Source organism: Quercus lobata, chromosome 3 (assembly GCF_001633185.2).
Source record: "Quercus lobata isolate SW786 chromosome 3, ValleyOak3.0 Primary Assembly, whole genome shotgun sequence".
In the NCBI taxonomy this organism is placed as follows: domain Eukaryota; kingdom Viridiplantae; phylum Streptophyta; class Magnoliopsida; order Fagales; family Fagaceae; genus Quercus; species Quercus lobata.
Genome location: NC_044906.1, coordinates 64,865,552 through 64,880,414, shown reverse-complemented (window position 1 = coordinate 64,880,414; position 14,863 = coordinate 64,865,552). Strand labels below are relative to the sequence as shown.

General features: G+C 34.0%; 1 protein-coding gene across 2 annotated transcripts; it reads right to left on the bottom strand.

Annotated features, from left to right (window-relative positions):
* Positions 1 to 1,346: 1,346 nt before the first annotated feature.
* On the bottom strand, positions 1,347 to 13,628 carry LOC115982850 (sucrose transport protein SUC3). 2 transcript variants are annotated; one of them, XM_031105574.1, is made up of 14 exons: positions 13,084 to 13,628; positions 11,320 to 11,385; positions 10,092 to 10,190; positions 9,943 to 10,007; positions 9,767 to 9,851; positions 9,623 to 9,656; positions 9,375 to 9,474; positions 8,995 to 9,070; positions 7,510 to 7,848; positions 3,907 to 4,024; positions 3,437 to 3,564; positions 3,279 to 3,342; positions 3,153 to 3,196; positions 1,347 to 1,868 (listed from the first exon to the last, which is right to left on the bottom strand). In XM_031105574.1, the coding sequence occupies exons 1-14, from the start codon at positions 13,375 to 13,377 to the stop codon at positions 1,698 to 1,700; spliced, it is 1,683 nt and encodes a 560-aa protein (XP_030961434.1). In that variant the 5' UTR covers positions 13,378 to 13,628; the 3' UTR covers positions 1,347 to 1,697. The 2 variants fall into 2 exon arrangements, with proteins under 2 accessions (XP_030961434.1, XP_030961433.1); XM_031105573.1 differs by having other exon boundaries at positions 3,437 to 3,670; positions 3,881 to 4,024; positions 13,084 to 13,627.
* Positions 13,629 to 14,863: the final 1,235 nt, after the last annotated feature.

Genomic DNA, 14,863 nt, shown 5'->3' with positions numbered 1-14,863 from the left:
TTTCGACATCAAAGATAAATCGTTGATCCCAAAAGCGTAAGTTTTTTTTTTTTTGAAACAATAAGAGTATAAGAAAATTAAGTGAAAGACAACTAATATTTGAGTAAAGATGGGATTGGTTATTCTTGAGTTTTTAACCCTTTGAAAAAATTATTCTTATTCCTCACTTTAGATCAATAGCTATGTTTATGAATAACTCATCCAAACACTTAAACGGTAGTGTATTTGGATGGATGGGAAGTGATTCCATTTATATTGAAAAAAAATTAAATGATCAATTTTACCCTTATAATGTCAATTTATTATGTATTTCTTTGAATTGAACAAAGGACAGGTATAATTGTCAATTTACATTATTTTTTATCATTTCTACTCATTCAAAATTTTAAATCATCGAAAGAGGAATATTTATTGTCCTCCCCCTACTTATATTTTATTTTTCTCCCTCCCCCTTGCATCCTCTATTTTCCTTAGTTTTTTGTTACTCTTGCAATCAAGTGAGAATTAATATATTACCAAATTAAGGAGTTCTTCATGACTTCATCCCTCGAATTCAAAATTCAAATACCACAATATAGCAATTCAACATAACATAAACTTCAGTAAGGACTGGAGTTTTTGAGTAATCCGTCAGTTTGGTCCAGCCATGTTAAACAGACCCAGAGACCTAACCCAGACTAACAGGCCTGGAATAGGTCGAGCTAGTCTTAAAAGGCCAACAGTTGCTACCTAAACAATAGACCTAACAAGGTTCACACGATAGGAAACAACAGGCCCATAAGCCTAAACCCAAGTCTTTTTTTTTTTTTTTTAATGGGAGACACTCAAGTCCCCCACAAAATAAAAGAAAAGCCAAAATTATCTGCTTTTTACAATTATTATTCCGCTTTGCAAGCTGTTAAAATCTATATCACTAATGTCAAAATTATTATTGAACAAAACAGAAACAAATTCTGCCTACTAACAAGTCATGTAAAAGTCCAATCCTTTTTGTCCAACCAAAAGGTATTAAGGCCGCTCTGTACTCATACAACTCCAGAAAGAACAAGAAATTAGTAGAGCCATACCGGAAAAATTCATGTGAAACTACCTAAGATTGAACTGGCACACTTCCTTAGAAGAGCAGTTTGTGCTTTTGGAATTCAGAAGAAAGCTTCACCATCCTTTATGAGTTTGCTTATGTCAGCCAGGACCAAACCAGTGACGGGCGACAACCAAACTAACAATGTACCACTACACGGAACCACCATTGGAATGATGGGTTATCAGTTAATTTAAAACATTATAACAACATACACATGAGCAACGACAAAGGAAAAAAAAAAAAAGATTAAACAGTCGGTATGAACTCAGAATGCAGAAATATGATAATTAGGAATGTTAAAAAGAATAAATGAGTAAGGAAATTTCTTTTCTTTTTCATCTTTCTATTAATGAGAATATGACTAAACTTTTCACTATATACACGTTATTCTTTAAAAATAGTGATGTATTACACTCTAAATAGGGTACAGATACCCACAATGGGGAAAAAAATGAATGAAATTGAATATGGAATGTGTAAATTCTTTTGATAAGAATATGATACGTACGCAAAATGGCAGAGTCAATCCCTCTGAAAGTCACTGAGTATGTTCATGGGGCTGCTGATAATAATATTCAGGTTGGTTGTCAACTTGATGAGGCAGCCTCAGTCATTAACCAAAATGAAAACCAGATGACCTGAAAGATCTGCTGGAAAGATCTGGCAGCCTGCGGATTGCAATAACAGCAGCTGCCAAGGCAGCAAAGGAAGCCAAAACAAAGGCAGGAATATTTCCTCCACCAAATAAAGCATCCCACGGCCCCGCACCAAGTGATACAATCATCTGAATAAATCAACACGGTTGATATCAGCATCAACTAAATTAACAACTTTCATTTATTAATAACTTTAAAATGAAAGTGTGTATAAGCATTTATCACAACCAAACCAGAGTAAAAAAGGAAAAGTACTTTTATAGCCCCATCAATATCCCCAAAATTTTAAAGAATATATTACGACTTTACAAGCTAGATTAGCTACCTCTGAACTCTATACCCAAATAATAAAGAATAAAAAATAATTAAAAAAAAAAAGAGGTGACTATGGTACATTGTTGGTGGAAATTTTTTTAGTGTGGCTAAATTGGTACATTGTAAGTAAATATAAGTATCAAAAGACACATTGAAATGAAGTTAGAATTTCTGTAGCCATAATAAGCTCAAACTAAAAATATATGGCAAACAAGCACACAAGGCAGAAAAATGCGGGGAGAAGATTAGCAGTATTAAAGAAAGAAAGAAATAACAATAATAATAATAATAAATAAATAAATAAAAAAGCATTCTCGTGGAGCTATGAAAACAAACGTGTAAATTATGGACGTTTTTAAAACACGCCTTTTTCATCAGCTGCCAAATGGGACTAACATTATGTTTGGGTTTAATAACACAGTGATGCAAGACAAAACCAAAATGATATGACAATAAAATTGAAGAGCAGAAAATAAGGGATAGGTAACCTAGGGATCAATACCTAGGTTTACTTGGAGTTAGCACCAAGCGAGAGAGAACCTCTAGGAGTTAGCACTTACACTTGGTTGGAGTCAACAACCATTGGAAAATTTTCAAAGAAATTTTATTAATAAAAAAACTGTTATCCATCTCATTAGGAATGCAATATATGCTTATATAAACCTTTTGGACTAAACCCTAATTCCAATTCTACTTGACTTAGTAAGCCTAATTTTAAATGACTTGGGAAAACTCAATTATTGAATTACACACCCAAAAATAAAAACCCTTACTCTCTAATTAATAAAATACTCATAACCTAATTAGCAACTAAAATCTAAAATAAAAATCTACCTGACCGATAAAAATACAATTGACTCCCAAAATTAATAAAGCCAAATTACGCAAAATATTTCTTTGCACTTCCCACATCACTCACTTTTTAAGACCGAAAACTAGGTAACAAATGGGCACTTAACTAGTAAACTACAAAACAATAATAAGATTTAGATAGTTGTTTTAGGACTCTTTCCATTCCAACTTTGTAAAAAATGTAACCTCTTACAAATTTTAATGAGGAAAATGAGCAGAAAATAAAGAAAAATGCATGGAAATACCTGTGGAACAACAATTGCAAGATTTAGCACTCCAATAGCCAGCCCTGTATAGCCATACAAACTCTTCAGAATTACAACTAGATAAAGATCGTAACAATAAGAAATAAAGAAGAAATTGTTACAAACCTTGGCCGCCACCAGAATCAGCAGTCAACTCTGCTGTGACAGAAAATGGAACACTGTATGTAATCTGCAACACACAAACAATCAATACCAGCAAACACATACTTCTGAGGGCAGAAATGGAGACAAATCAAGTGATACTGCAAGGAAAATATGCTTACAGCAAGAGGAAAGCCAAGAAGAGCAAATACAATCAAGGAAGCTATCCTGATTGCTGCACTCCCACCAATTACATGTTGAATCCCTTCAGAATATTCTCGGACGGATACCAAACTAATGATAGCAGTGCCTGCCATGCAGACAAACACAATAAAATTGCTCATTGCCCATACTAGTCTTGCCCCAAGCCACTGACACATTGGCTCAATAAGGAAAGAACTAATGCCAAGAACAACCTATACCACAAGAAATATGAAATTTCTTTTAGATAATTATTTGGCAAGATACCTCTCAAAAAAAAGATAACTGTTTAGCAAGATAAGACGCTATTTATAAATTTCCATTATCATCAAGTTGTGAAAAATATTCTTATTGTAAATTGAATAAAGAATGAGTCATTTCAAATAAAATTTAAAATTACAGATGCTCAATTTTTGAGTTCTTACTGAATTCAATAGCAAACCAAATGCACCTTCTCTGACACCTTGATCATACTTTCGTACTTCAGAAAGGTTTCCTTTCGGATCTCCATGATAAACTTCCCTCCCCATCCAATCAGTATCAAAAAGAAAGAACGGGAACCAGGACAGCTGCATTTAAGATTATAATTGCAAACATCATAAGGTTAATATGGAGGGTTGAACCAGCAATCATCACATAAAAACACTAATCTAACACACGCACAGAGTAATGCAGAAGTAACAGCACATGAGGCCCAGGCCTCCAACACATGACATAAGTAGAAATATTTATTTTTAAAAACTTAACAAAATTCCAAATTAGAAACTAGTTACTATAAGTCAATAATTTTTTTTTTTTAATACTCAACAAAAAAGAACATTTTTAATCTTACTTTTTAGTGTCCATTTTAAATATTAGATACCAATTTGTTTTCAAAATAAATCTCAATTCTCTCATTTCTCCCTCTAGATAACCCTTAACTTTCTGTAAAAATCCTCATTATGCTTCTCTCCCCCCACACCCCCCACCCCCATGTTTGTTGATTCAATCATTCTTCACATAGGATAGATTAGGGAACTCTGTCTGCATGTGCTTTTGGTGGGATTTTGAAAAGAAAGAAAGATGATCTTGAGATTGGCCTAGTTTGCAACCAAATTAGGTTTGAAAAGTTTGAATCTTGGAGCTAGAGGATTCCAAGTTGTAGAAATTCTAGGCAGCATCAAAATTAGCATCTTATGGCTAGTTTAATGGTTTATTTGGTGGCTAACAAGGAAAAATATAAAGTTCTAGAGTATTGATAGGTAGGGAACATGGTGTGATCTGGAATTGCTAAGAGAGAATATCGTTGCTGTTCAGGAGCTGTATGAAAATTTTGTGAACAGTATTGGCATGCCAAAGAAGAAGAGAACGAAAGAACAAAATACTCTACGCACTCTTGCCCCAAAACAAACAATAATCCATTAATCAAAATCTTTAAATTCTTTGAAAGCATTGAGCACAAATGTAAAAGATTCTTAAATTGACTCTAGGAACCCGGCCACATTAAAAATATGGCAATTCTTGAAAACTATGATACAACACAGTGAGAACACAACAATTATTTTATTAGTATATATATATATATAAAAATATTTCATAACTTCATCTGGGTCTGTTCTTAGTATCATATATTTGTTTATAGCCGGTCCCAATCCCAGGAAAAGGAGAAGGGTAGCGGTAGGTTAACAGCCAGCGTAAACTTTAGTCACTCGTTGGGGGTGTCCCTAAGTTACATGCAGCTAACCCAAACTAATCTGTTAAGGATCCATAACTGATCCCAAAATTTTGGGACTAAGACTTTGTAGGGATTTATAGGCCAGTTTTTAGGATTGGAAAGCCTTGAGGGTTTGGTTATAGCTTGGAAATGAGATGAGACTAGTGTTTGATCTGAGATTTTGGTAGATTGAAGATTAGGGTTAGTATTTAACGCATTGGGAACTTCAAGTATAGTATGGGAATATTAGAATGTGAGTGGTTGACGAGGGTTCTTGAAGGAATATGCAAGTAGAATTTGATGACAATGCAACAAGGGTTTCAGAGCAAGCATTAGGTGATGGATCTAGAGGATGGATTGCATGAATTTGGTGAGTGATGGAATAGATTGTGACTTTTTCAAGAGTCACCTCTGCCAAGATGAGACTACTTCTAGGGAGTCTTTACCTCCAAGAAATTAACAAGAGAGACAAGACTAAGCAATCAAAATGACTATTCTTCATTCAGAGGTCCAAATGAGAGTTACAACACCTATTTATACATCACTTGCCCTATTCTAAGTGGCCACACGACTCAATAATTGGCTTACTAATTAGTGCTCACAAGAATTAACATGTAATTAATGTGTTACATGTGCTTGAACCCTAACTAGCCCGACTTAGTATAGTTACTAGTAACTAACTTGCAATTAACAAACCCTTATATGTGCCAATCATGCAATCTGATCCAAACGATCAAAATGCTCTTGGTTGACAAATCAAGGTTGATCCACATGCATGGGACTGAGGGAAATCTGTCACAAAAATATAAGAGCATTTGGACAAGGGATTGCCGTTTAGCACTAAGTAGTGATGGAAGTGCTGATAAGGCCCTTGGGTCTGCCAATCAGCACTTCCTACAATGCTAGGATTTTTTCGTGTTTCTCAACTTCATGTGAGTTGCCAACAAAAGTACATTGATTTACCTTTTTTCAAAATAATAATAATAAACATTTTTCAGGTTTTAAAAATAAAGAACTGTTTTAATAATAAATTTTTTTGGGGGGGGATAAGTGTTTCATTCTCTTTTGGGGGTAATCGATGTTCTAATAATAAAGCTGACATAAAATGAAAAAAAAAATTTTAAAAAAAAAAGAAAAGAAAAAAGAAAAGAGAGATTATAACAGAACATATTTATCTTTGGTCAATTTGTGAATAAAGAGCACACACCTAAAACATAACAAAGAAAATAAAAGGAGAACCAGATACAACATAAAAAAAAAAAATTAAAAAAAAAAACCTAATGATAACTTTCTAAGTGAAAAAACAATTATTTAACTCCTAAATTTCAATTGACTTGACCTTCCAAACCATAAATCTTAGAATCTACAAAGTTGTGAAGAACAGCAAAGGAATCTTTGATAGCTGCATCAATACTATCCCTTATCTTAGGCAATTGATAGAAAGAATTGATATAGGCATTTCTTTTTACCCTTAAATGAATGCCACACCATATTATTCTGTAGTGTGATTTGGTAAGAAATAGTTGGCATCCTTCATCTTCTTTATTATAATGCAATGTTGTTGAAGGTGTTTGACATCCTGCCATTTCTAAAATGTACAAAAGGAATATAAATAGCTATATTTATCTTCTTCAATTCATAAATTGAGAACCTAGTGATATACTTAGTTTTATAATGATAACTTTGATTTGCAATTTTTTTTCCATTTGATTATATATGAAAATAGTTGCACTTATTCCATATATTCTTTGCTATAGTTCACAGATTATACAACTTAGTAGTTCAAACTTCTTTTTAAAGGCTTACATCATATAATTTTTGTTTTTGTATTGGAGCTAAATGTTCCTTTCACCAACTTTCGTAATACTCAATATCTGAAAATTACATCATTCCCAAATCATACTTAAATCTCCGTGTTTAAAAATACAATCAATGAATTAAACAATAAACAATTACAGATTTTGTCAATACAACTTGATAGATTAAAACTCTCGATGTTGAAGTTCATCTCAAATACTCAAGCCCCTACAAAATTACTCTATAATAAGATCATATTAGTTCAAAATTAAATTACAAATTTATAGGTATATGCAAGTTTCCATTTCACGTAAACTTATCCATTTGACTTATTTCTTTTTTATCAAGTAAAAACAAATATGCTAACAGTTAATATCCATGCAAGACTGAGATATACCATAAGACCAATAAGCTGATTCAAAGATCTTACTAACAACCTCTTGGCCTAAAAAAAGTAATCTTTCTTAAGGTCAGAGCAAAATATGAACAGCAAATTGACTAACAACTAATTTGAAAGTAATACACAGAAACAGGAGATATTGATATAAGAATTGGAGTGCTTACCCAACTAAGAGCCATAACAATAAGCACTGAATGCATCGAAGGCGGCAAATGCCTTAAACTAGTCAACAAATTGACTAACACAGATCCCGGGCCATCATTAACGCTTTCATTTTGATGATCCTCAACTATAGAGGTGACCTGTGTTAGGTTTCTATCCCTTTCACCATTGGCATTATCATTAATTGGCATATCAGGCATTGACTTCGAATGATCAAGGCCATTTTGTTGAGGATCATCCAATAAAGGTGAAGAATCCGACAGATGCTGGGGCTGATTCACAGTAAGTGGAACCTCATTTGCAAAATAAAGTGTCACAAGTGTGCAAAGAGTCAGGAAAACCTGCAGATACACCAAACACCATTCTTCGACTCAGAATCATACAATTTGATGCCAGCAGAACACATACAGTTGCAAACTGCTTTTTAAAAAAATAATATTAATTAACTAATTAAAAAATAAGTGAACTTTTGAACTACTAAAAAGGTAGGTGTATAAAAAGAAGAAAGAAATTTCAAAGCTATGTCAATATGGATTTCCTTTGTCAATCAGAACCTAGAGCAATTACTTATAGGGAACTATTATTTCCATACCGATAATATCTTCTTGCAGGCTCCTCTCTCTTACACATGCAGGGCCCATTTTGGGTGTAAAAATAGCATTTCCACAACTTAAAATAGGCATGTCCTAATCAAATTTAACATGCTATAATACACAAGTTTCTGAGAAAGCATTTCCCCAACTTAAAGTAGGCACATCCTAATCTAATAATTACTTATAGCATTTCCCCGTGAAAGGGTTTCCTTTTTCATTTGGACGGCGGTTAGGGGGAATATTCTCACTTATGAAATCTTAGGAAGAGAGAACATTATAGTGGACTGGTGCTGCATGTGCCTATGTAGTGGGGAGACTGTGGATCACCTTTTGATGCATTGCAATGAGGCGAGGCCTATCAGTTGTGGAGCTTTGTCTTCCGATCTTTGGGGATCTACAGGGTCCTACTGGAGAGAGCAATTGATCTTATGTTTGGCTGGAGGAATTGGTTGGGTAAACATTCTTCAGCCATTTGGAATTTGGTTCCGTTATTCTTTGATGATGTGGTGAGTACAGGGATCAGCTACTACCCACCTTCATAGGCTCTCCGTTTGATTAATCTCGTGTAGGGGGTTTTAAGCATAGAGATTTGATTCCATTATTTTTAGAGTCTGTCCTTTTGTACATAATTGTTCTGAATTTTTTGTAATTCTTTAGGCTACCTGTGTTCATTGTACATGAAGTAGTCTTCATTTATTAAAACTATTCTTACTTATCAAAATAAAATAAAAATTGTGCTTCATTTACATATGATAAACCATGTAAGAAGTCACAATAATAGATACCATAATACACATGATTGACAGGAAAAAAATAATATTTTTTTCAAATAAAAGTCAGAGAAGTAATTAACTATATAAAATGGGAAAGATTCATGCTAGTATACTAACTCACCACCGCAACAAGGAACGCTGCTTTGAGATTTCCACAAGCATCACAGCAAGCACTACTTGTCAGGAATGGAAACCATCTGCTCATAAATGAATTTCTCAAATAAATTAATCTCCACAAGAACTTGAGTGTTGAATTTGAACAATGAAAACACAAAATCATATTTCAACTGAGACAAACCAGAGTGGGAAGTGCAAGACACAGAGTTTCTTTAAGTCTATATGGTTGATTTTTTAAATATAAAAATTTTAAAAAAAATGGGGAATGAATTATGATATCTAACCAGAGATGAAGGAATGCATCGAACGAATCACATAAAGACATGCACAAGCCAAATCTACAGAGCAGCATATTACAACTAAACAACATTCAAGGGGTGTCACCTGTGCCAACTTCCACTAGCACCAGCAGAGTATCCTAGAATGTTTCCAACAGCCATCCATGAGCAAAATACAGCATTTGCTGAATTACGTTGATCGGGCCCTAAAAATATAGTCATAACATAAGTTATAATGTTTTGCATTAGCATGTAGTTTGTAAGTAAAACATGTAAATAAAGATTGAGTTCCTAGGTCTCACTAAATTATAAGAACCCAAATGGAAAAGATATAGGAGTAAAAAAATAAGCCACCTGATAGATCGGCCAGAAGAGCACGAGCTGGTCCCTACAAACAATAAAAGTTCCATTGTTTGCTCACATTCATGGTGGTTAATGGCATAAGATTTAAATTGCAGTGATTGGAAACCAGAAATAAATTGTTTCAAGAAGCCTTACCTGCACTGTATTGTTGGCAAGATCCAGCATCCAGAAACCAATAATAAAGACAATAGCTGCCCTAGTCCGGGTACCTTTGTATATACTGCATTTGCATAGATGAGTGTTTTTAAACCTCAAATATTCCATATATGTGAAATAGAAAAAACAAAGAATCAAGAGGAGGCAATAAGAACCTGCAATGCTCCTTCGTGTCACCTAATATATATCCAATGTCTGCAGAAAACCCGATTAATATCACCTATATTGCAAGACTTAGTTTAGCTAATATAAAAAGCTGTAGACAACAACAAATTTAAGAGATCCAAGAGTTCCTAACACTTACTGCTACTGAGATCATGATAGATCCTACAAAAATGAATGGCCGTCTTCTTCCATATTTAGAAGTGCATTTATCACTCCAAATACCGACACATGGTTGAACCTGAAAAATAATAAGCAAGTAACTCAAGATCATAACTATCGGAATTCGGAAGCAGACATATATTAAGTACCCGTTTGGGTACAGCTGAAACAGACCCAGCGTCTGCATTTCAGCGTTTTCCTTTTCTTTTCTTTTTTTCTTTTTTTGTGAGAACGTGCACTGGTGTTTTTTTCTTTTCCAGTGGGTCCCGTGCACTGTTCACGGGACCCACAAACCTCTTTTTTCAACAAAATTTTCATTAAAAATGGATCACACGGCACTATTCACACATTTAAAAATTATTTTGCTACGATATTTTCAGTTTTCAGCAGAATAAGCAGTATCCAAATACACCCTAAGGTGACAAATATGTAGAAGAAATTTAAGACTGTATTGCATGAGCACATCTCACCACAGAATAAATCACCACAGAGACAAACATCAAAGGGCATCAAGGGGTTCAGTAAAATCAAGAAGCATCATAGATTCATAGTGCACAGGATCTGAAGTACCAGAAGACATTGATGAAGCTTATGAAACATTTTTTATTTTTTTCATTTTCTGTAGAAATGACAAGAAAATTAAGAAGCTGTAGAAACTATCCATTCCTATGGACAAATTGTAACCAATTGAAGCAGACACCCAATACAGGCCTCCTATTTTCCTTATTTACTATTTGGGTTGTTCTTGGTACTACATAACGAATCTCACAAACTAAAGGTAGTATTCAACTGCTACAATGCATAGTGTAGTCAAAGTCCATTGTGGCAAATATTATAAATCATCTTCATTAAGCACAAGTACTTTCTATTGAAGGTGGCACTACTCAACATGCAAGTTGCTCCTTTCATTTTCATTTTCTCTATTTGCATGTGATGGCTTTTGGGGGGAGGGCATACTCTTTTCAAACAGAAACAAGCTATAAGATAGAATTCATTAGATAAACAAACACAGGACTAGAAACGGTTTGCATTCCATATTGATTCCAACATGATATGATGATGTGTGATATATTGGTAAGAATTAAAAGGGGCAATACATACCAAATCATACAAAGCGGATATAAAATGTAAAAAAAAAAAAACTGGACCATCAGTCACACAGTGAGAAAACCAAGAAAGAAGGAAATAAAGTGATTGCCATCACCTACCACAAGACCAGTAATAGGGCCACAGAGCCAAATAAATGAAGAAAAGGCATGCTCTATTCCAAGTGTCTGCAACAATTAGTTGAGAGCATTAGTTAATCAGAATGAAGCTCAAGCATAAAATTAAAAAGAACTCAATACAGTTTGACTGATCAAGGCAGAGATACCATAAACCATCAAACCAATAATGAATAAACTGTGAGAAGATAACAAATTGCATCAATTTAAGCTGGAAAAAAATTCAGAAGAACAGAGATGATAATGATATTACCATTAAACATCCTTTTACATAGTAACAGTTGAAACAGTTCTGTTTCACACTTAAAAATTTGAGCTTTCAACATTCTCCAGAATCTCGATGCTACAAGCATTCAATGCATTTGTGATACCAAATATGACCATGTTATTTTATTTTGGTCATTATTTAGTTGTCAATTTTGACAGCAAGGGAGGTGGGTAGGAGAGTCGGAGCTAAGGCATCCTATACTTTAGCATACATAACGGTAAGGCTCCATGCAAAGTAGCAATGGGAGAATGGCTATTGATCGACAAGTTTCTTAGAAAGCGGATTTATAAGTTCTCTAAACTCATCTTCAATTCATAATGTAATTTTTTTTAAATCTGGAATTATGTTAGGTGATACCATCCAAACATTGTAAAAACGAGTTTTGTTTAGCAGAAACAGACAAAAAGTCTTCAAACATTATACTTTCCTCAAAAAGTAGATTTTATTCTCCTTTTTCCAAATAAGAAATTGCATTAAATTAGGCATCAACAATCAAGAGCTATATTTTGTATCGAATTCAAATTGGTGCAACTATTTTGTCCTTTTTTGGTAGGTACACATGCGGCCAGTAGTTCTTCAACTCACAACCCCGCCCATCCACTTTGCTCTTAAATGAAGAGGACATTGAACTCGCACTCATTACTCATATGTGCAATTAGTTGTCTTTTTTCATTCGGAGTTCTAAAAAGAATGTCAACATTGATGCAATCAAGTTTTTTGTGCACAAGTGATGTACACAGCCAATTATACTTCTCTCTTGAAAATTGTGAAGATAAAAAATAGAAATTTAAAATTTAAAATAAAAAAAAAATAAAAAAAATAAAAAAAAAACATAGGATTTCATTAACGGGTGCCTAATGACTTAATGCATTCATTGCTATTGTTAGAATCACGTGGTTAAATGATTAAATTTACTATATCCCAATAGCCCAAGCTTTTGAGGCAATCGGTAATTTAACATCATATCATACAGGTCATAATTTAACAGTTATATATATATATTTTTTTTTCCTTTTTCAGAAAAACAAAGTCGAACTATACACAAATATCAAGAAAAACAAATAATCTCATCTCGAATGTCAATTTAAATCCTCCAAGGGAAAAGTTAATAGATGCCTAAGGAAAACTATTTTTAGAAATTTTTTTAGAAACTATTTTGACAGCTTTTTATATTTCCTAATCCTGTTAACATAACGTATCATTGAAATCTACATTTTTCTCTTTTCAATCAATGCTGCATTATATACCTACTAATTGAACATTTAGTATAGGACAAACCAAACATCCCATTGAGAAATTCCAATTTCCCTCTATACACAATGACATCAAAATCAGCGGCACTCAAAATCACAAACTCCCTGTAATTCTCTCAATCTTAAAAGAAGCATCTAAATTCTCAATCAAACAGTTTCAAGCTCCTCAGATCCGAATCGAACAAAAACGAAAACAAATTTGTAGAGAGAGAGAGAGAGAGAATGGACCTGAATGTAGGGAGTCAAAAGAGAGAGCTGCAAGGCCCAGCCGAATTGGACGCCGGCGGCGATGGTGCAACTGAGAACAAGAGTCGCCAAACTACAATTCTGTTTCTCTCCGGGAAGAGGCGGAGACGAAGACGGAGGAGGAGGAGAAGAAGAAGAATTGAGATCGATCCGATGGTTTGGGGAGGGGGAGCCGATGTCGACGTCGACGACTCCAACCATTTCCACTTCCGCCGCATCGTCCTTCAGGTTCTTGTACGGAAACCGGATCGACACTGACTCGGTCTTCCCCGCCATGACTCGGACGCTGACTCGGTTGCGATCAGTTTCAACCGCCTCACATTCAAGAAATTTTCGATACTGAGTTTAGGTCTTTTGGCTTCTTTTTTCTTGGAAGAGAGATCTGGATGTTGAATTTGGATTTGGATTTAAAGAATTAGGGGAAATTTTTCAGAGAGAATTTTCGGCGGGTACGGTGGTGTGAATGTGTCAGAGAAAGAGACAGAGATCAGTCTGTATATGTTTTGCTACGCTGCAGCACCACGAAGAGTCATAGGCTACATACCAAAAATAAATAAAAATTGACAATTTTTTTTTTTTTACCGGGAAAATCTGTCATATCAACAAAAATCAAATTTTCTATAAAAAAACAAATGTCAAATATTTTTTTTCTTCTAGACTTTATCTTTTGTTAATTATCTATTTTTTGTTATTAAATTTATTATAAGATCTTCTCAACAAAAAATTATTATGAGAAAAAATAGTCAAATTAAATTTTACAAAAATTATAATTTCTTTTTTATGGGTGAAAAAGATCATGATTTTGTCATTGGTCTATTATTCAATTATTTAATTTTTTTAAAGAAAAAAATCATTTTAATTTTAGGGTTATTTTTATTAACATACCTTGAAATTTTGGTTAATGCCAACTAGGTTCAAGATTTTTCAAAATTGAACAATTTAGTCACTAAAGTTAGGGGTATTCACGGGTTGGTCTAGGTTGGTTTGTACCTAACTCACAACCGACTCGTCCAAATTGGGTGGAGATTTTCCAGACCTACCGTCAATCGGTGAAGGAGTCGAGTCAGATTGGTCGGGTCTTCGTCAAATGGCAGACGATATCGGTTAGAGTTAGGAAGGAGGAGATGTAGCCGAAACTCGTTGGATCTAGCTGAAATATGGCCGTGTCTGGCGAGATATGATTAAGTAATTCCTTAGATGACAAAGAATGTCGGGATTTTGGTGGTGGAATTAGTCGGGTCGGTTGAAATCGAGTTTTGAAGAAATGACCTGCCAACCAACTTGTCGGAATCAGGTTTTAGGCATCGAAAACCACCGCTGACCATCACAAGAGTCAAATTGAGTGATTTTTAGATCAAACCGGTCAGTTTGGATAGGCGGGTTAGGTCCATGGATGGTCTAGATAGCCCTAGCTAAAGTCAATTTAGTACTCAAGACAATTGAGAAAAATAATTAACTAACCTAATAATGTTTAGGGACTAAGTTGGCTTTAGGAACTAAATTGGTTAGTGTTTTTTTTTTTTTTGAGAAGGTTTTAAATCTTGAAGTTAGTTAGAACAAACTCAAATAATGTTAATGAAATTTATCCTAAATTTTAAAATGAGAACAATTTCGTTCTTCCATTTATTTTCTATTTAAAAGAAATTTATTTACACGTTCTGGATCAATTTGATTTATTTATTTCTCTCAAATAGTTTTTATTTCAATTTGGTTGTAGTGAGATAGCTCAACATTTGTTGTTGACTTGTTGACCAACGTAAAT

Bases quoted from the DNA above. Each gene is read 5' to 3' on its own strand.
- LOC115982850 (XM_031105573.1), bottom strand. From the start codon at position 13,377: ATGGCGGGGAAGACCGAGTCAGTGTCGATCCGGTTTCCGTACAAGAAC. The intron at 10,191-11,319 runs GTAGGTGATGGC...ATTATTTTTCAG, and splicing joins GCCCTATTACTGGTCTTGTG to GTTCAACCATGTGTCGGTAT. The intron at 9,852-9,942 runs GTTCTTATTGCC...ATGCAAATGCAG, and splicing joins GACACGAAGGAGCATTGCAG to TATATACAAAGGTACCCGGA.